General features: G+C 44.9%; 1 protein-coding gene across 3 annotated transcripts in view; it reads left to right on the top strand.

Moving 5' to 3' along the window:
* The first annotated feature begins 914 nt into the window (after positions 1-914).
* Positions 915-22,072, top strand: part of LOC123723784 (ubiquitin-conjugating enzyme E2 H) — a 35,990-nt gene continuing 14,832 nt past the window's right edge. For all 3 annotated transcript variants that reach the window (XM_045700077.2, XM_045700074.2, XM_045700073.2), the window contains exon 1: positions 915-1,180. In XM_045700077.2, the coding sequence (XP_045556033.1) occupies positions 1,128-1,180 (53 nt within the window). In that variant the 5' untranslated portion in view covers positions 915-1,127. The remainder of the gene's footprint in view (positions 1,181-22,072) is intronic.

Genomic DNA, 22,072 nt, shown 5'->3' with positions numbered 1-22,072 from the left:
TGGTATTTTCTTTTGCCTCTGCAGCGCCTTTGACCTTGCGATTGATGAGTAGGCTCTCTCTCTCTGTGTGTGTGTGTGTGTGTGTGTGTGTGTGTGTGTGTGTGTGTGTGTGGCTGGATTGGGGTTGCGGGTGGACTAGACGATGTGCAGTTTGCACTGGACTGTGGGGAAAGATAATAATTCAGCCATAGTTGTTCTGAAATGTTTATTGCTTGCCAACATTTTACTCCCTCTATGTTTAATATAACACACATACATTCATTATTAATTTTGGTTGCCTATCCTGACGTGAAATGGAATACTTTGTTCTATAGAAAGTATTTGACTCTGATGTGTACCACAGAAAGTATTTGAGACTAGCCACAAAATTAAGGAAATTAGAAGGGGGGCACTACCGGTGGTGTGGGGGGGCAATGCCCCTGTGACAACAATTTTAGACCCCCTTGTGGCCCCCCTAAATGTGGAGTATGAAAATTTTTACATAACAAATTTTTGCTATCGTTCTTTTTTTACATCCGTTATTAGACAGTGGCAACGCGGAACATGGTCTTTTGCCTGCTAATGCCTGCAATGCAGTGAAGAAAACGATATGACAACAATGTCTAATGTAACTGGCCCCTCTAACAGTACAACTGGCCCCAGCTTGGCCCCCCCCAGTGGAAACGGTCTAGAACCGCCACTGGGGGGGGGGGTTCTGGCAGGGGGAGCGAGACAATTGACAGGGAGTGCCATTTCCAATAATTTTTTTTTTTTAAACAAACACTTTATTTTCATATTAAAATCTCAGTCTATAGTCATAATAGCTTAGCTATGTGGCAGCTTGTCCATCAAACAGTTTTACGTTGATAAATCTGTAAAGACTACTAACACAATTGTGCCATTTATGTTGACGTTTTTTTGTCTCCTGTATATGACGCAATCGGCGGAGGGATAGCAGAAGCTTCAGGATAGTGAGAGCTCGGCAGCGAGAGAGAAGGGCTATACTTTGCTGCAGATAGAGTAGGGGACGTGGAAAGATTTCGTTATACGCATTTGCGACGAAAGCAGATGTAAACTTTGGGATATTACAGCTAGACGTTTGAGCTGCCATCACTTTACAACTTGGTGTTCTACAGTGGAATATAAAAATGTCGTCTCCAAGTCCGGGTAAAAGGCGAATGGATACTGACGTGGTGAAACTGTATCCTTTCAGAACATAAACAACAGAAGAATTCTAGCTAGCTGCTAACGTTTTACACTAGTTAGCTAGCGATATTTTTCCATCTTGCTACAGATGGCTAGTAATGACAGCTTGAAATGCATAGTTTGTATAATAAATTAATAGTATTGATTATTGCTCACGTTTAATGGCAATAACGTTAACTATGTCTATTAAAATGTGTATTTCTAATGCTAGTTATCGTTACAGTAGATAACTTGGTTTAGGTAGCTAGCTAACGTTACCTTGATGAATTGCATGCCACAGTTAGCTATGATGCCTAGCTAACGTTAGCTAATTAACCAGACAGGGACAGAGACTGATAGAATGTGCTGTTGCCAAGTTTGTTGATAATTACCTGCTAGTTAGCTTGAGCTATCTTGTTTTAAAACCATTTAAAATGTTGGAACAAGGAGTATAACGTTAATTTGTTTGTTTTTCAAACCAGCCAGGTGTATAAACAAAGCTCAGTATTTTTGACGTGGTTACAGTAGCTAACAAGCCCATATAAAAAAATTGTTGGCCAGCTAGCTAGCTATCGTTACACAAACGGACATCCTGTTGTTTTGCTCGAGTTGACCTAGCTAGCTACCTTAACTTACCTAGTGGAAAATGCCATTTCAACTTCACGATTTTTATTAATTGTATATATGAATCGAAATGACGAACATTGATTAAGACTCAAGTCCAAGCCTGCGGTCACTTAGGCTATTAGCTAAAGTACTTTTTATCACATTTTCAGGTTGACTTATCACGCTTGTTTACATAACGCTACGACATGGAAACTGCTTTATTTCGACTATCACGGAGTCTCGACGACAACTTAACGTGAGCCATATCTGAGATTTGGTGCTCATCGAAGTATAGCTAGCTATTTTGTCATTTCCATTAGAAATATTAACAGCTTTGTTGTCAATCACGAAAATACCAATGTGTTTATTGGATTAGCTGTTAAGTATGCTTTGCTAGGTAGGCAGAAATATTGAATTTGTATCTATCATAACATGGCTGCATTGCGGAATAGAATAGTTTGCAGAGAAGGTTATTCTCATATTTCGATAACCACTAAAGAACCATTGGCTAGAGTTACGGCTTAACCATCTAGGTTTGTGGGGCTTCATGGACCTGCGTTGTGCTGTGCGCTGTTTAATTCTTTACTTTTGCATTCAATAACAGCTCGAGAGTTCCCATTTTGTTATCGATCCTTTTCTGCCTTTAATACATATACTAAGAAAAGAACAAAGGCAACAGGACTCCCATTTACAAAACTGTTTTTTTAAGTTAATTTTCTTTATATATGCCAAAGTGCAGTGCAAAGTTATTGAAAAATATTCTAGGCCTATTGAAGTTCCCTGCCAGATTCAGGAGGAGTGGGGGGGAAAACAAGTTTTGTTTTTGTCCCCAGTGTGCCCTGCAGTGGAAGCGAGTTTAATCATTGGGTAGGTCTGTTACTACCCGGAAACCAGTAGAGGGTGGGACTAGGAACAGCTGATTGAGTGACCTCAGTTCTTGTTCAAATATGGGGTAGGAGGAGGGGGTTGGAGAAAACCACAAACAAGACTAAGCCCTTCCTCCGCTGAGAGTCGAAAAAGTTGTTGAACAAAGGCAGTTTTTTTCTTGTTTTGAGTAGGATGAAAATGCTTCTAGTCAATACTTGCTGCTGAACCTTTTGTAGCTCTAGTTAAGCTTTTAGCCTACTTGTGCCTTTTTATTTTATCCTTGTAGTGTGTAGTTGCAGGAGTTGAATGTGAATAGTGGTCACTTCTATCGTTAGGCCTACTTTGCCGTTTTCAAACTAAATAGTTTTGAGTCATGCTGAATTCTGCCTGCCTGCTACTCACTGGCTTATTTATTGTGCCGTCCTCCCTAAGGCATTTGTATAAGTGCTCCTTGCTAGCAACCGCATTTGTTTCAGCTAGTTTTCGGCTCTTGTCTGTAGCCTGCATGAAAGCCATGACAGTGTATTGCGAGCACGCACGAGTGTAGTGCTGTGAAGTGAACCCCCACTGTCCTCTGAAGATCTCTCTGTGACGGGTCAGAGCAGGTTTACTCTTACTGGAAGCCACCTGTACAATCACATACAAGGACCTGTGTGTGGGGCATATGTTCAAGAAATAATGCTATTTGTGTGCATGCATGGCACGCTTGTGCGGACCTCCATCTAAGCTTGAGTTGTCCTTGTTTGTGTATTAGCGGGGTTGGGGTCAGGGAAAGTGAGCAGCTGTTTTGTGTGGAGTGTGTCCCTGCAGTAGGCTGCACAGCACGGTCCTCTCTCTGTGCTCCAGATCACCACAGCCTCCCCCATGTAACCAAAACCCGAAATTAACACCAGCTTTGGAGAGGGACTTCTTATGGGGCTGTCTGACGCTGAGAACGAACCACACACTTAATTTGCTGCGGCAACAAGAGAGCTTACAAATCTGGAGCAGGCTCAATAGGGACTTCATGTCAGAATGACCTGGCCATGTAGCATAGGGTTTGAAACTCTTCCTAAGTCAGAAAACAAAATGTGGATCTGCCTGTGACGTTTGCACCTACCTCCATAACATGGAATAGGTCAGGTCTGTCCTTCAGATTGAATGAAATAGTCCCAGTAGAGGTATGGAATGTCTTGTGTTACACTTCATGCTGCTGTAGGCGCACTCCCTCTTCTGTCTCCATCTCTTCTGTTTCTCTCTTCTGTCTCCCCCTCTTCTGTTTTGCTCTTTCTGTCTCCCTCTTGATCACTCACACCACATCAAAAGCTTGCTGTCTGAGTGGCAATGGATCTTGCATCAGTAATCCCCGCAACGTGAAATACCTATAATCTACTACGTAAATCCACTTCTATCTACTGTTATATAGGACTGCTATAGCTAACTTACACTGACTGCCTGAATATTTCCAGGTAATTGGTGACATACTGTACTGGTTGACCGGTATTTTTCTTTCTCAGCATCTCGTCTAGTGGGAATAAGCCTAACCCTGTGTCCTCACTCCTCTTTCACCTGCCTGGGCAGTACTTCACTGGATAGGCATCTTTTCAACAACATGTAGGCTTTGCATTGATCTGTGACCGTGCACTTGTGTAGGAAGTGGTGCTCGTGAGGATCTGAGAGTCTCATTATTCTGTAATTTACCCTGGCTGTTGAACTGGAAGCCCCCAGGACTTCATAACCAACTGAGTACAATGGGCTATTATCTATATCACTGTCGCTATATGGAATGACTACAAACTATGGTTTAAAAGACTTGGAGAGAGTTGAACAAAGTTTCCTCTTGTTCTTAAACACATGGCCAAAAATGTGAGCCATAGTTGGCTATTTCAGCTGTTAGAAGGAAATGTTTTATATTTGAAGGTAGACACTTAGTATTGAGAATAGGTGTAGGCTACACTTAGCCTAGTATTCCAAAGGTACAGTAGGCTTAACCCTAAGCACTGATAGGGTAGAGCTGCCGCTTTCAAGGTGCGGGACTCTAACCCGGGAGCTTACAAGAAATCCTGCTATGCTCTGCAATGAACCATCAAACAGGCAAAGCGTCAATACAGGGCTAAGATTGAATCATACTACACCGGCTCCGACGCTCGTCTTATGTGACAGGGCTTGCAAACTATTACAGACTACAAAGGGAAGCACAGCCGCGAGCTGCCCAGTGACACAAGCCTACCAGACAAGCTAAATCACTTCTATGCTTGCTTCGAGGCAAGCAACACTGAGGCATGCATGATAGCATCAGCTGTTCCAGACGACTTCGATCACGCTCTCCGTAGTCGACATGAGTAAGACCTTTAAACAGGTCAACATACACAAGGCTGCGGGGCCAGACGGATTACCAGGATGTGTGCTCCGGGCATGTGCTGACCAACTGGCAGGAGTCTTCACTTACATTTTCAACATGTCCCTGATTGAGTCTGTAATACCAACATGTTTCAAGCAGACCACCATAATGCCTGTGCTCAAGAACACAAAGGCAACCTGCCTAAATGACTACAGACCTGTAGCACTCACGTCCGTAGCCATGAAGTGCTTTGAAAGGTTGGTAATGGCTCACATCAACACCATTATCCCAGAAACCCTAGATCCACTCCAATTTGCATACCGCCCAAACAGATCCACAGATGATGCCATCTCTGTTGCACTCCACACTGCCCTTTCCCACCTGGACAAAAGGAACACTTTTATGTGAGAACACTATTCATTGACTACAGCTCAACGTTCAACACCATAGTACCCTCAAAGCTCATCACTAAGCTAAGGATCCTGGGACTAAACACCTCCCTCTGCAACTGGATCCTGGACTTCCTGACGGGCCGCCCCCAGGTGGTGAGGGTAGGTAGCAACACATCTGCCACACTGATCCTCAACACTGGAGCTCCTCAGGGGTGCATGCTCAGTCCCCTCTTGTACTCCCTGTTCACCCACGACTGCACGGCCAGGCACGACTCCAACACCATTAAGTTTGCAGATGACACAACAGTGGTAGGCCTGATCACCGACAACGACGAGACAGCCTATAGGGAGGAGGTCAGAGACCTGGCCGGGTGGTGCCAGAATAACAACCTATCCCTCAACGTAACCAAGACTAAGGAGATGATTGTAGACTACAGGAAAAGGAGGATCGAGCACGCCCCCATTCTCATCGACGGGGCTCTAGTGGAGCAGGTTGAGAGCTTCAAGTTCCTTGGTGTCCACATCAACAACAAACTAGATTGGTCCAAACACACCAAAACAGTCGTGAAGAGGGCACGACAAAGCCTATTCCCACTCAGGAAACTAAAAAGATTTGTCATAGGTCCTGAGATCCTCAAACGGTTCTACAGCTGCAACATCGAGGGCATCCTGACTGGTTGCATCACTGCCTGGTACGGCAATTGCTCGGGCTCTGACTGCAAGGCACTACAGAGGGTAGTGCGTACGGCCCAGTACATCACTGGGGCTAAGCTGCATGGCAAGCGGTATCGGAGTGCCAAGTCTAGGACAAAAAGGCTTCTCAACAGTTTTTACCCCCAAGCCATAAGACTCCTGAACAGGTAATCAAATGGCTACCCGGACTATTTGCATTGTGTGCCCCCAACCCCTCGTTTTACGCTGCTGCTACTCTGTTTATCATATATGTATAGTCACCTTAACTTCTCTAGGGCCAGTGGGACGATTTCGTCCCACCTACGTAACAGCCAGTGGAATCCTGTGGCGCGTTATTCAAATACCTTAGAAATGCTATTACTTCAATTTCTCAAACATATGACTATTTTACACCATTTTAAAGACAAGACTCTCGTTAATCTAACCACACTGTCCGATTTCAAAAAGGCTTTACAACGAAAGCAAAACATTAGATTATGTCAGCAGAGTACCCAGCCAGAAATAATCAGACACCCATTTTTCAAGCTAGCATATAATGTCACATAAACCCAAACCACAGCTAAATGCAGCACTAACCTTTGATGATCTTCATCAGATGACAATCTTAGGACATTATGTTATACAATACATGCATGTTTTGTTCAATCAAGTTCATATTTATATAAAAAACCAGCTTTTTACATTAGCATGTGACGTTCAGAACTAGCATACCCCCAGCAAACTTCCGGTGAATTTACTAAATTACTCACGATAAACGTTCACAAAAAACATAACAATTATTTTAAGAATTATAGATACAGAACTCCTTTATGCACTCGCTATGTCCGATTTTAAAATAGCTTTTCGGTGAAAGCACATTTTGCAATATTCTAAGTAGATAGCCCGGCATTACAGGGCTAGCTATTTAGACACCCACCAAGTTTAGCCCTCACCAAAGTCAGATTTACTATAAGAAAAATGTTATTACCTTTGCTGTTCTTCGTCAGAATGCACTCCCAGGACTTCTACTTCAATAACAAATGTTGGTTTGGTTCAAAATAATCCATAGTTATATCCAAATAGCGGCGTTTTGTTCGTGCGTTCAAGACACTATCCGAAAGGGTAAAGAAGGGTGACGCGCCCGACGCGTTTCGTGACAAAAAAATTCTAAATATTCCATTACCGTACTTCGAAGCATGTCAACCGCTGTTTAAAATCAATTTTTATGCAATTTTTCTCGTAAAAAAGCGTTAATATTCCGACCGGGAATCTGTGTTTTAGTACAAAGAGAGAGAAAATAAAAACATGGGGTCGCCTCTTGCACGCGCCTCAGTCTCATTGTCCTCTGATAGACCACTTACCAAAGGCGCTAATGTTTTTCAGCCAGGGGCTGGAATTACATCATTCAGCTTTTTCCCGGGTTCTGAGAGCCTATGGGAGCCGTAGGAAGTGTCACGTTACAGCAAAGATCCTCAGTTTTCAATAAAGAGAGTCAAGAAGAACAAGAACTTGTCAGACAGGCCACTTCCTGTAAGGAATCTTCTCAGGTTTTTGCCTGCCATATGAGTTCTGTTATACTCACAGACACCATTCAAACAGTTTTAGAAACTTTAGGGTGTTTTCTATCCAAAGCCAATAATTATATGCATATTCTAGTTTCTGGGCAGTAGTAATAACCAGATTAAATCGGGTACGTTTTTTATCCGGCCGTGTAAATACTGCCCCCTAGCCCTAACAGGTTAACCTCTTGGGGCTAGGTGGGACGCTAGCGTGCCACCCGTGGTGCACTCCATCAACAGCAGGTGCATTTCAAGAGCGGCAAATTTGAATCCAAATAAATGTCAAAATTCAAATTTTTCAAAAATACAACTATGTTACACCATTTGAAAGATAAACATCTCCTTAATCTAACCACGTTTTACGATTTCAAAAAGGTTTTACGGCGAAAGCATAAATTTAGAGTATGTTAGGACAGTACATTTACAAGAGTTGTGTGTAATGTTTTGTCAAGTCAAAGACAGGGTCACCAAAACCATAAAACCAGCTAAAATGATACACTAACCTTTTACAATCTCCATCAGATGACACTCCTAGGACATTATGTTAGACAATGCATGCATTTTTAGTTCTATCAAGTTGATATTTATATCCAAAAACAGCGTTTTACTATGGCATTGATGTTGAGGAAATCGTTTCCCTCCAATAACCGGCAGTCAAGTCAGCGTCACAAATTAAATAATTAAAATTAGAAAACATTGGTAAAATATTATATTGTCATTTAAAGAATTATAGATTTACATCTTTTGAACGCAATCAACTTGCCAGATTTAAAAATAACCTTACTGGGAAATCACACTTTGCAATAATCTGAGCACTGTGCCCAGAAAAATACGCGTTGCGATACAGACTAGACGTCATGTTGGGGAGATCTAAAATCGAAAATACTATGTAAATAATCCATTACCTTTGATTCTCTTCATCAGATGTCACTTCCAGGTATCACAGGTCCATAACGAATGTAGTTTTGTTCAAAAAAGCTCATCATTTATGTCCAAAAATCTCCGTCTCGTTAGCACATGATGTAAGCCAGCCGGACTTCTCGTCATGAACGAGGGGAAAAAATATATTTCCGTTCGTTCAAACATGTCAAACGTTGTATAGCATAAATCATTAGGGCCTTTTTTAACCAGAACATGAATAATATTCAAGGTGGACGAATGCATAGTCTTTTATAACGTATTGGAACGAGGGTACCCAACATGAAGTAGCGCGCCAGGTGTCTAATGGGACATCACCGTTCCATGGCTCTTGTTCGGTCAGATCTCCCTCCAGAAGACTCAAAACACTTTGTAAAGGCTGGTGACATCTAGTGGAAGCAATAGGAAGTGCCAAAATATTCCTAAACCCCTGTGTTTTTCAATGGGATAGGTTTAAAGTCAATACAACACATCAGGTATCCACTTCCTGTCAGAAAATGTCTCAGGGTTTTGCCTGCCAAATGAGTTCTGTTATACTCACAGACACCATTCAAACAGTTTTGGAAACTTTAGAGTGTTTTCTATCCATATATAATAAGTATATGCATATTCTAGTTACTGGGTAGGATTAGTAACCAGATTAAATCGGGTAAATTTTTTTTATCCAGACGTGCAAATGCTGCCCCCTAGACCCAACAGGTTAACTATACATTCATTTGGGCCGACCAACCAGTGCTCCCGTACATTGGCTAACCGGGTTATCTGCATTGTGTCCCGCCACCCACCACCCGCCAACCCCTCTTTTACGCTACTGCTACTCTCTGTTCATCATATATGCATAGTCACTTTAACCATATCTACATGTACATACTACCTCAATCAGCCTGACTAACCGGTGTCTGTATGTAGCCTCACTACTTTTATAGCCTCGCTACTGTATATAGCCTGTCTTTTTACTGTTGTTTTATTTCTTTACTTACCTATTGTTCACCTAACACCTTTTTTGCACTAATGGTTAGAGCCTTTAAGTAAGCTTTTCACTGTTGTATTCGGCGCATGTGACAAATAAACTTTGATTTGAAGTTGTACTTGCAGTCGCTACAAGGGAAGATAACTTTTCTGAAGGTGCCGTTAAACATGTAGGGAACTTCAATGTAGTCAGCTTTTTCCTTACGCCATTTTTTCTGATGTTGCGCATCTTGTGTTGTAGTGAGTCAGTGACACATTTTCCTTACTTGAGAGTTAATCAGGATATGGATTTTATTATTATGGATATTCTTAAGCAGACATTGTTGTGTAAGGTTAAACCTCTCTCAGGCTGGGCTGGATAGGGCCTGAATCCCCACTGAAAGCCCATAATAAGTGTTTGGATAGTGGTTCTCTGAAGCATGTCGGACAGCCAGTGAATCTTCAGGGAGGCTGTGCTATGGGAGCCTGGGGGCTGTGTTTTCACATGCTTCACTGGGCTGAGTTATCCGTCATCATTCCTGGAGTCGCCTGCCTCAAGGTCCGTCACTCAACTCAGCATCTTTTTGTGCGTGGAGGAAGGGGTCCATTGGGTGAGGTGGTGTGTGTGCAGGTGTTACATTTGTGTCTTTGCTGAAGTGAGGGAGCGAAGGGTTGGGCTGGCAGGAACGCTTCCCTTGTTAGACTGTGTGTGTGTCCCATTCCACTGCACACACATCCCAAGCAATGAGTCAATCAGGCAGTCACTGAGTGGAATACCAATCCTGGGCTTTAGCTGTCCCGGGTTTGGCCCCGTTGTGCCCCCTCGTCTGACATCCGGCCCTCATCAGCACGCCTTTGTCTGCCCTTACAGGAACCGTGTGACCCCCGTCCTACCCTCTGCTGCTGTGTCAGTCTATGTGATGCCACATTGAACAGGTCCTTCACTGCACGGCCCCTTTGTTACAGGCCTGCACTAACTAGATTGCTGGCACACTGTAGGGAAGGAGCCAGTGGTTTTGTGTGGTGACTGAGACAAGGAGAAAAGGCTCCTGTTGAATCAGTGGGGACAATGAGAAAGGCCTATTGGGTATAATAGTAAGTCATATTTACCCTGCTGTATTATTACATTTGTGATGTTGTTTTACACTTTCAAACACTAGACCCACACAGCCTACCGTCTTGTTTTCGCATTGGTCAATATTTGTAACGGTCTTCGTTACGATTCGTAAATCTGTTTCAGGGGTCTATAGCAGGGGCCCAGACTTGAGTGACGGGCTGTGTTTTCCAGGGTCTTGGATCAGGGCGTCTGTGACAGTGGGAGATTTGAGGCCCTCTGTAATCCCACAGTGCTAACTGTAAAGGCTTCCTGCACGCATGGCTGAGTCGTCTCAGAAGAACAGATGGACTCAAGTTCCTGTCTTTGTCTCCCAACATTTGCTGCTGCTGTTGCTGCTGCGTGTACATGGCTTGTCCTGTCCAACGGTTTGAAACACTAGTTGTGTTAACTACATGTAAATCATTCTCTGGAATAGCAATGTTACCTTATTACAGCCCGCTCCATAGCCCATCAGCTGGTTAAATAGAAGTGGAATGAGAGTGAAGTAAATGTCTACAGTAATCAGTCCTATCAACACTCCACTTCCCTGGACTGTATCTGGTGATGGGGGATCTCTCTCTGTGGCTCTCCCTGGATCAGCTTACTAAAAGCAGCCCCTGTCGTGTGTTTTTGTGCAATGATTAATTTCACTCCCTTTCCAGCCTCCCGACAAAGGCTGCTGCTAGCTACAGCCGTATCCACCTCACAACAAGCTGCCAAAGACGTCTTCTCTCTGTCCACATCTCCTTTATTCTTAGCTACAGTGAGCAGCACTCTTTAAGCAATCGCCTAGCGTTTTGTTTTCTAAGCCCTCTCCATTCAAAGTAATGCAATCACAAGCCTGCCTGCTTATGGATGGATGTTTGGTTGTTTGATCGTACGTGGCACAATGCTCTGTAAATAGATAGTTGATCTAGTGAGGAGGAGAGAGGCGTGGAGTGCTCACTCAGGGAGGGAGTCATTATTATTGCAGTGGGGGGGATTTCACACCAGAGAGGAGACAAAGAGAGAGAGCTAGGCCCTGGAAAGTGCCTGTACCGTAGTGTAGCTCACTGATCTAGCTAGCTCTCTCTGTTCCCAGACATGGCACTGTGCTGTGGTAAACATGTTACGTTGTTGCAGAAGGTAGCTCCCTAAATGGCAGGTAATCCAAAGAAAGAAGACTAGTAGATTATTGCAGATAGAGCTGACATGATTGCTTATTCTACATGTCAAAGTGGCTTGTTTGTTCTACGTAACATATTTCTATCTGAATGTTCCACAACGCTGTGCGTGCCCCAGGACTGTTCTGTTTCTGTTAGTCAGTGTTGTTTCTGGGTCTCACAGTTTTAGCCTTTAGTGGTTTTGTAATGTAGCTCTGTCACAGGCAGCCCCACCCCAAGGGGTAGATGGTGGCACCAGGGACAGGGAGGTACTAACAAGGCCTCTATCACCAGGCTGGGTGTGTCTTTCTAGGCCTGGCTGCTAGAGAGCACCTGGGAAAGGCTGGATCAATTGGTCTAGCAGTCTCAAATCATATACGCTATGTAATTTCATCCAATAAAATCTGATGTATCACGATTCTATATTACGATTCAATACTGCAATTTAGTGATTTGATGTTCCAAACACATTGCTTACCATAGTAGGCTGTTTCTGCTGCAGAGGTTCAAGAGAGAACCATGAGATATTTGATTACAAATGTATGTATATTGCTGAAAACATGTTGCCAATTGGGCCTCTGGAGCAAAAGTAGGGGGGTCCACTTCTCCTTAATTACTCCATGTTGTTTTTTAACCATATCCAGACGTGTGACCCGTCCAAAGTACAGTCTGTGACCATGTAGCATAGTAGAGTCTGACCAGTACATCTCCAGCACGTACCATAGTAGAGTCTGTGACCAGTACATCTCCAGCACGTACCATAGTAGAGTCTGACCAGTACATCTCCAGCACGTACCATAGTAGAGTCTGACCAGTACATCTCCAGCACGTACCATAGTAGAGTCTGACCAGTACATCTCCAGCACGTACCATAGTACTGGTCACAGACTCTACATCTCCAGCACGTACCATAGTAGAGTCTGTGACCAGTACATCTCCAGCACGTACCATAGTAGAGTCTGTGACCAGTACATCTCCAGCACGTACCATAGTAGAGTCTGTGACCAGTACATCTCCAGCACGTACCATAGTAGAGTCTGTGACCAGTACATCTCCAGCACGTACCATAGTAGAGTCTGTGACCAGTACATCTCCAGCACGTACCATAGTAGAGTCTGACCAGTACATCTCCAGCACGTACCATAGTACTGGTCACAGACTCTACATCTCCAGCACGTACCATAGTAGAGTCTGTGACCAGTACATCTCCAGCACGTACCATAGTAGAGTCTGTGACCAGTACATCTCCAGCACGTACCATAGTAGAGTCTGTGACCAGTACATCTCCAGCACGTACCATAGTAGAGTCTGTGACCAGTACATCTCCAGCACGTACCATAGTAGAGTCTGTGACCAGTACATCTCCAGCACGAATCATAGTAGTCGGTGACCAGTACATCTCCAGCACGTACCATAGTAGAGTCGGTGACCAGTACATCTCCAGCACGTACCATAGTAGAGTCTGTGACCAGTACATCTCCAGCACGTACCATAGTAGAGTCTGTGACCAGTACATCTCCAGCACGTACCATAGTAGAGTCTGTGACCAGTACATCTCCAGCACGTACCATAGTAGAGTCTGTGACCAGTACATCTCCAGCACGTACCATAGTAGAGTCGGTGACCAGTACATCTCCAGCACGTACCATAGTAGAGTCTGTGACCAGTACATCTCCAGCACGTACCATAGTAGAGTCGGTGACCAGTACATCTCCAGCACGTACCATAGTAGAGTCGGTGACCAGTACATCTCCAGCACGTACCATAGACTCTGTGACCAGTACATTTTCAGCACATAGCATAGCAGCATTCTACTGCTTGTACTCCCTCACTCCCCATGCCTCAGTGGGGAAATGCAGTTGGTTATAGATGAGATTTAAATAGAATTGGAATGCCTGAGGCTAGATGACAAGTTAGTAAGATTGCTGTGTATTGTACAGTTAGTCTCAGGGCACAGAATTAAATAGACCATATTATGTGTCTCTGTCCCAGTGTTTTGAAGATGAGCTCTGTGAGATGCAAGGACCAGTGGAAGTAGGGAAATCAGTCCCCTAAATGTTGTTGAGCTTAACTTGTTGACTTCTATAGGTCACTGTTGCTAGAGAAAGATGAATGGGCCTATACGTTACTGTAGGTCGCCATATTCAATTCACATCAAAGCTAAGGAAGGAAGTTCACTGCCAGTCTTGGATGAAAACGTATCCAGGTATACACTAGCGTTCAAAAGTTTGGTCACTTAGAAATGTTATTGAAAGAAAAGCAAATTTCTTTGTCCATTTTAAAATAACATCAAATTGATCAGAAGTACAGTGTAGACATTGATAATGTTAAAACTGAAGATCTGAAGATCTCGTACAACACTGTGTACTACTCCCTTCACAGAAGAGCTCATCCCGGAGTCACCTCTTCACTCTTGACGTTGAGGCTGGTGTTTTGCGGGTACTATTTAATGAAGCTGCCAGTTGAGGACTTGTGAGGCGTCTGTTTCTCAAACTAGACACTAAATGTACTTGTCCTCTTTCTCAGTTGTGCACCGGGGCCTCCCACTCCCTTCTTTTCTGGTTAGAGCCAGTTTGAGCTGTTCTATGAAGGGAGTAGTACACAGCGTTGTACCAGATCTTCAGTTTCTTGGCAATTTCTCACATGGAATAGCCTTCATTTCCCAGAACAAGAATAGACTGATGAGTTTCAGAAGAAAGTTATTTTCTGGCCATTTTGAGCCTGTAATCGAACCCACAAATGCTGATGCTCCAGATACTCAACTAGTCTAAAGAAGGCCAGTATTATTGCTTCTTTAATCAGAACAACAGTTTTCAGCTGTGCTAACATAATTGCAAAAGGGTTTTCTAATGTTCAATTAGCCTTTAAAAATGATAAACTTGGATTAGCTAACACAACGTGCCATTGGAACACAGGAGTGATGGTTGCTGATAATGGTCCCCTGTACGCCTATGTAGATATTCCATAAAAAGTCAGCCGTTTCCAGCTACAATAGTCATTTACACCATTAACAATGTCTACACTGTATTTCTGATCAATTTGATGTGATTTTAATGGACAAAACATTTGCTTTTCAAAAACAAGAACATTTCTAAGTGACCCCAAACTTTTGAACGGTAGTGTATATTTGGGATTTGTACAAGAGAAATCAAAGTGTGCCTGACCATCTGGTCATGTAAAACCCCCTGTACTGTAGAAAATAGTATCTGTGGAGAGATGTCGTCATACCCTGTCCTTCAGATGAATAGACATGTTTCTCCTCAGTCTTTCCCATTTTATTTGACTCCGGTGTTGGTTTTAGACGGTTTTCTTTTGGATTAGATGTTGCTGCTCCTTTTCAATACTGAATTAGGAGGAAATGGAGAACAACTAAGTGGCAACTTGGTTTATTCTGGGCCAAAAGCTATACGATCATCCAAGTTCCAATTTAGGCTTGGGGTTACTGAATGGGTGGTGGGAAGCCCTAGGCTGTGTCCCAAATCTCACTCTATTCCCTACATAGTGCACTACTTGTAACACGAGCCCCATGGGATGCAGCCCTAGGTTAAGAGACTGGCGTTGTCCTGTACAACAGGGCTCCTGTTGAGAAGCCCCAGAGCAGTATTGGAGGAGTGTTGGGACAGTGAGTAAAAGTCGACACGAAACCGTTCCCTGAGGCGAGGGCAGGAAAGGGAAGTGGGAACAGCTGGTGGAAGGCTGCAGCAGTCCCACTCCCTCCTACCGTGGCACCCCACCTGCATTCACTTATCACTGCAGACCAGGGAGTGGAGGAGGGAGGATGACGACAACACCTAGCATTTCAATGATATGGCCTTTTCACAGCCTGATTTCCAAGTTTGTTACATTGCTTAGGCTAATTGCTTTGCTGCTCTTAAAGCAAAAGCCTAATAGCCTGTCTCAGTAACTGGTCTTTAACTTTCACGTTTTTTGCGTTTTATTCAAGAAAGCCTGTCCTTTTTTTTAAAACGAAAAATAATTTCACCTTTATTTAACCAGGTAGGCTTGTAACTGCGACCTGGCCAAGATAAAGCAAAACAGTTCGACACATACAACAACAGAGTTACACATGGAATAAACAAACATGCAGTCAATAATACAGTAGAAAATTATATACAGTATGTGCAAATGAGGTAGGATAAGGGAGGTAAGGCAATAAATAGGCCATGGTGGCGAAGTAACTACAATATAGCAATTAAACACTGGAATGGTAGATGTGCAGAAGATCAATGTGCAAGTAGAGATGATGGGGTGCAAAGGAGCAAGATGGATAGATAGATACAGTATGGGGATGAGGTGGTTGGATAGGCTATGCACAGGTGCAGTGATCTGTGAGCTGCTCTGACAGCTGGTGCTTAAAGCTAGTGAGGGAGATAAGTGTTTCCAGCTTCAGTGATTTTTGCAGTTCATTCCAGTCATTGGCAGCAGAGAACTGGAAGGAAAGGCAGCTAAAGGAAGAATTGGCTTTGGGGATGACCAGTGAGATATTCTTGCTGGAGCGCGTGCTACGGGTGGGTGCTGCTATGGTGACCAGTGAGCTGAGATAAGGTGGGGCTTTATCTAGCAGAGACTTGTAGATGACCTGGAGCCAGTGGCTCTCTAAGTGTTGATGAAAGTAAAATGGCTGACTTGGTGGCTCCTCAGGGGTTTGGCTATGCTACCACCCTTGAAGCCTGTGAAGGCACAAGGCCTATATACCCCAGAGGCTGCTAGCTATATGCTATATACCCCAGAGGCTGCTATATACCGCAGAGGCTGCTAGCTATATGCTATATACCCCAGAGGCTGCTAGCTATATGCTATATACCCCAGAGGCTGCTAGCTATATGCTATATACCCCAGAGGCTGCTGGCTATATGCTATATACCCCAGAGGCTGCTGGCTATATGCTATATACCCCAGAGGCTGCTGGCTATATGCTATATACCCCAGGGCGCGGCAGCACCCCGGGCTGCTGGCTATATGCTATATACCCCAGAGGCTGCTGGCTATATGCTATATACCCCGGGCGCGGCAGCACCGCGGGCTGCTGGCTATATGCTATATACCCCAGAGGCTGCTGGCTATATGCTATATACCCCAGAGGCTGCTGGCTATATGCTATATACCCCAGAGGCTGCTGGCTATATGCTATATACCCCAGAGGCTGCTGGCTATATGCTATATACCCCAGAGGCTGCTGGCTATATGCTATATACCCCAGAGGCTGCTGGCTATATGCTATATACCCCAGAGGCTGCTGGCTATATGCTATATACCCCAGAGGCTGCTGGCTATATGCCATATACCCCAGAGGCTGCTGGCTATATGCTATATACCCCAGAGGCTGCTGGCTATATGCTATATACCCCAGAGGCTGCTGGCTATATGCTATATACCCCAGAGGCTGCTGGCTATATGCTATATACCCCAGAGGTTGCTGGCTATATGCCATATACCCCAGAGGCTGCTGGCTCTGTGAACCCAGCTTTGTCAGTGCAGGCTAATGCTTGGCTAACTCTCCAGCTAACAGCTGCAGTCATGTCCATGATTCAATAAGGGGGATGAAGTGATAGATCAGGGTGGGGGGAGAGAGAGGAGCAGGTCACTGGAGTTTCCTGGCGGTGTACTATGGGGAGTTTTAGTTTGGCGGCGAGCAGATTTAATCACGCTCGGAGCGGCCCTACTTTTCCTTGTGTTGCTGTGGCCTCGGTCGAGGACTGTTGCCATGCTACACTGGCAGCCTGTTTTGTGTTCCTAGACTCAGTGTAGTGAGATCACTCACAGTAATCCTGCTTGGCATTGGCACATGGCAACACTTTCTCTGTCTGTCTTTCTCTCTCTCTCTATAATGCCCTATGTCAGAGAGTGGACCCGTCATGTGAGAAAGGACAGCATTGTTGCTGGCTTATTTTTGTGGAGTTCAGCACTTGTCTCCTAATATTGACGGTGCTTTTTTGAACTTGCGTCTTTCTTTAGTTCTTTCTCTCTGTCTTCCTCCTCACCCTTAAGGACTACTTTGTTTCCTGCCTTTCAAGGCCTTTGATTGCACATGGGGCCCAGAGAGAGAGGGGACGTGTACGTGCCTGTGTTCAGAAGCACTATTCACCAGTGAACGTTGGTGAAAGGTGGCGGTGCACATCTGAGAAGGGCATCTGAGTTCACCCTTTCAAATAGTCATTTGCTCTATCCTGCCTGGAGTGCAAGATGGGAAGGTTTTTCTGTTTTGGGTCTATTCTCTTGGTCCTTTAAGCCAGACAAGCTGAATCAAGCACAAATAATGTAGGTAATCCATGTAGGCAGGTAATCAGGGGGTAATTAATGAGCTGACCATGGCATGGGTAGTTGGTAAATATTTGTCCTGCCGCACAAGGCCGGTGTAAAGTGGTACAGTGTTCCAAATGGCACCCTATTCCCTACATAGTGCACTACTTTTCACCAGAGCTCTACTGGAGCCCTATTCCCTACATAGTGCACTACTTTTCACCAGAGCCCTACTGGAGCCCTATTCCCTACATAGTGCGCTACTTTTCACCAGAGCCCTACTGGAGCCCTATTCCCTACATAGTGTGCTACCTTTCACCAGAGCCCTACTGGAGCCCTATTCCCTACATAGTGCGCTACCTTTCACCAGAGCCCTACTGGAGCCCTATTCCCTACATAGTGTGCTACTTTTCACCAGAGCCCTACTGGAGCCCTATTCCCTACATAGTGTGCTACCTTTCACCAGAGCCCTACTGGAGCCCTATTCCCTACATAGTGTGCTACCTTTCACCAGAGCCCTACTGGAGCCCTGGCATTAATGGAGGGAGGAGTATGCTGCCTGCCAGCCCTTGGCCTCTGCTCTCTCAGCACCTTTATGGTTCATCATCCTCTTCTCACTCACACACAGTGACATCACTGTAGCCATCGGCCCTGCAGTGTGCTGTGATGTCATTTGGATTTGTTATGATCACCAGATCTGCCGTGAGACTAGGTCAGCATTCACCAGGCTGAGCGCACCATCTCTCTCTCTCTCTCTTAAATATCTTGGCTGCAAGAATTTGGAAGTGGGCCTGATACGCTCCACAGATAGAAACCGAATGGGACAGCCATCTTTCTGTTGTCTGTTTATGTTGGTGGGAGTTGGATCAGGAGATGTTTTTGTCTGGTCTGCATTCCTCTTGACGAGAGCTGACTTCACCTCAGTGTTCAGCCAATGTCGTGTCAGGTCTCTGAATAACTTCCCCATTACTTTTCTTTCTAAAGTGGGAAACGTTTGAGTGGTTACACCACGTTACAGCACATAGCCATTTATGATAATTATCGTGTTTGTTTTCAGTCTTTTTACTCCGGGTGGGTCAGAGGGACGGTACTATTGGTCAGAATGGCCTGAGGGGCTAGGCCCTTAGGCAAGACGTGATGTCTAGACCAGACCAAACCAGTGTTGCGTGTCCAAACAGAATCCATTAAAAAACATGTCTGTTGTCTCACAGGGAAGCCGATTGATTGGGCCCCTGTGGTATTAGATTATGTGTTTGCGTAACGGGATATTGACTAATGACCCTCCACAGATTATGACTAAATCTATACATATCCCAGGTGGGGGGATGGAGGGGTGCTTAGTGACGAGATGGGAGGAAACAGGAGGGATGAAAGGAAGGAGAGGGTGAGTTAGCGACTGCTTCTCCTGTGTCATCATAATGACATATGTCAAACTGGAGTTAGTGGAAGTTGGTATGGAATTGTTAGCAAATTGCAGTAGGGCTTGAGAGGCAAGGTAAACCTGCTTATCTCATCTCCCTCTGTTTTAGTAGCTGTCAGGCTGGACAGCCAACTGTCTTCTGCTGCATCTTCTCACATTGTCCGTCAGTCAGTGTAACAGCTGGAGTTTAGGCAGGTTAGTAGCCCAACACCCTCATAACACCTGAGCTGCCCTCACATCACTGTGTGTGGAGTTGACAATGACATGGTTTTATTTTCTGGGCAGGAAGAAGGAATAAACTGCTACACAGCTTCCTGGGCTGTCTCAATAAAAAAAAACTGTGGGATCTGACAGTAAAACTGTCACTAAATCATGATGGACGGTGAGACCATTGACATGAATCCATCGGCGGACGGGTTCGTTCACAGGCCACCGGGTATGGAGGCAGAGAGAGAGTGTGTGTTTCTTGCTGTGTGAATGTATTTTTGTTTGTTTGTGTGCATGCTGGTTTCGTGTGTGTTTTGTGTTCATGTCTTGCTGTCGTGTGTGTGTGTGTGTGTGTGTGTGTGTGTGTGTGTGTGTGAGACAAGACAAAGACAGTACATTTACATTTAAGTCATTTAGCAGACGCTCTTATCCAGAGCGACTTACAAATTGGTGGATTCACCTTATGATATCCAGTGGAACAACCACTTTACAATAGTGCATCTAAATCTTTTAAGGGGGGAGTGGGGGGGGGTTAGAAGGATTACTTTATCCTATCCCAGGTATTCCTTAAAGAGGTGGGGTTTCAGGTGTCTCCGGAAGGTGGTGATTGACTCCGCTGTCCTGGCGTCGTGAGGGAGCTTGTTCCACCATTGGGGTGCCAGAGCAGCGAACAGTTTTGACTGGGCTGAGCGGGAACTGTGCTTCCTCAGAGGTAGGGAGGCGAGCAGGCCACGTGTCATTGGGCCAGGCAGGGCTAGTGATGGCAGGGCTAGTGATGGCAGGGCTAGTGATGGTAGGCCGGCTCTGCTCTGTAGGAGATGTGGCTCTATCACCTGTTTAGTGGCAGTGCTCAATATGCCCAGTGTCAGTTAGTCTGTGAGGTGACTGCTGGTCACTACTGCTGATTCCCCTTCTCCTCCCTACCCTCCAACACATCCCTTTCCCATCCTCTCCTAGTAAACACACTAGTAATTCCCTACTGCTGACTCCCCTTCTCCTCCCTACCCTCCAACACATCCCTTTCCCATCCTCTCCTAGTAAACACACTAGTAATTCCCTACTGCTGACTCCCCTTCTCCTCCCTACCCTCCAACACATCCCTTTCCCATCCTCTCCTAGTAAACACACTAGTAATTCCCTACTGCTGACTCCCCTTCTCCTCCCTACCCTCCAACACATCCCTTTCCCATCCTCTCCTAGTAAACACACTAGTAATTCCCTACTGCTGACTCCCCTTCTCCTCCCTACCCTCCAACACATCCCTTTCCCATCCTCTCCTAGTAAACACACTAGTAATTCCCTACTGATAGATTCCCCTGACATGAAGGCTGGATAAATATAGAGATAAAGCCAAAGAGTAGGCCCAAGCTTTTTGATAAAACAAATTTTTGATCCCCTGTCTTGAATTGTGTTCAGACAGACTCCTATGGACAGGTACAGCACATGAAGGGTTTGTTTTGTCAATAGTGTGTACTCATAAGTGTGTACATTGTGTCCTTGTTAAGGGATAAGTACTAGGCTGACATGCTGTTCAGACCGCACACGCACCATCGCTCGCATGTTGATTTTGTCCACCCACACCACACGCGATCAGGACACGCATGTTGACATATCAAAAACTCTGAATCAACGATATTAATTTGGGGACAGGTCCAAAAGCATTAAACATTTATAGTAATTTAGCTAGCTAGCTTGCTGTTGCTAGCTAATTTGTCCTGGGATATAAACATTGGGCTGTTATTTTACCTGAAAAGGTCCTCTACTCTGACAATTAAGTCACAGATAAAAGGGTCAACCGAGTCCTTTCTAGTAATCTCTCGTCCTTCAAGCTTCTTCTTTGGACTTTATATGACTGTTGGCAACCAACTTTAAGGTGCATTACCACTACCGACTGGAGTATGAACTTCAGCTCATCTTTCAATCACCCAGCCTCTCGAGTGGTGCAGTGGTCTAAGGCACTGCATCACAGTGCTAGCTGTGCCATTAGAGAGGCTGGGTTGGAGTCCAGGCTCTGTCACAGTGGTCTAAGGCACTGCATCACAGTGCTATCTGTGTCACTAGAGATTCTGGGTTGGAGTCCAGGCTCTGTCACAGTGGTCTAAGACACTGCATCACAGTGCTATCTGTGTCACTAGAGATTCTGGGTTGGAGTCCAGGCTCTGTCACAGTGGTCTAAGACACTGCATCACAGTGCTATCTGTGTCACTAGAGATTCTGGGTTGGAGTCCAGGCTCTGTCACAGTGGTCTAAGACACTGCATCACAGTGCTATCTGTGTCACTAGAGATTCTGGGTTGGAGTCCAGGCTCTGTCACAGTGGTCTAAGACACTGCATCACAGTGCTATCTGTGTCACTAGAGATTCTGGGTTGGAGTCCAGGCTCTGTCACAGTGGTCTAAGACACTGCATCACAGTGCTATCTGTGTCACTAGAGATTCTGGGTTGGAGTCCAGGCTCTGTCACAGTGGTCTAAGACACTGCATCACAGTGCTATCTGTGTCACTAGAGATTCTGGGTTGGAG

The sequence above is a fragment of the Salmo salar genome, chromosome 17 (genome assembly GCF_965601325.2).
Source record: "Salmo salar chromosome 17, fSalSal1, whole genome shotgun sequence".
Classification (NCBI taxonomy): Eukaryota; Metazoa; Chordata; class Actinopteri; order Salmoniformes; family Salmonidae; genus Salmo; species Salmo salar.
The sequence above is the reverse complement of the archived record's forward strand: the minus strand, read 5'-3'. Positions and strand labels throughout refer to the sequence as shown.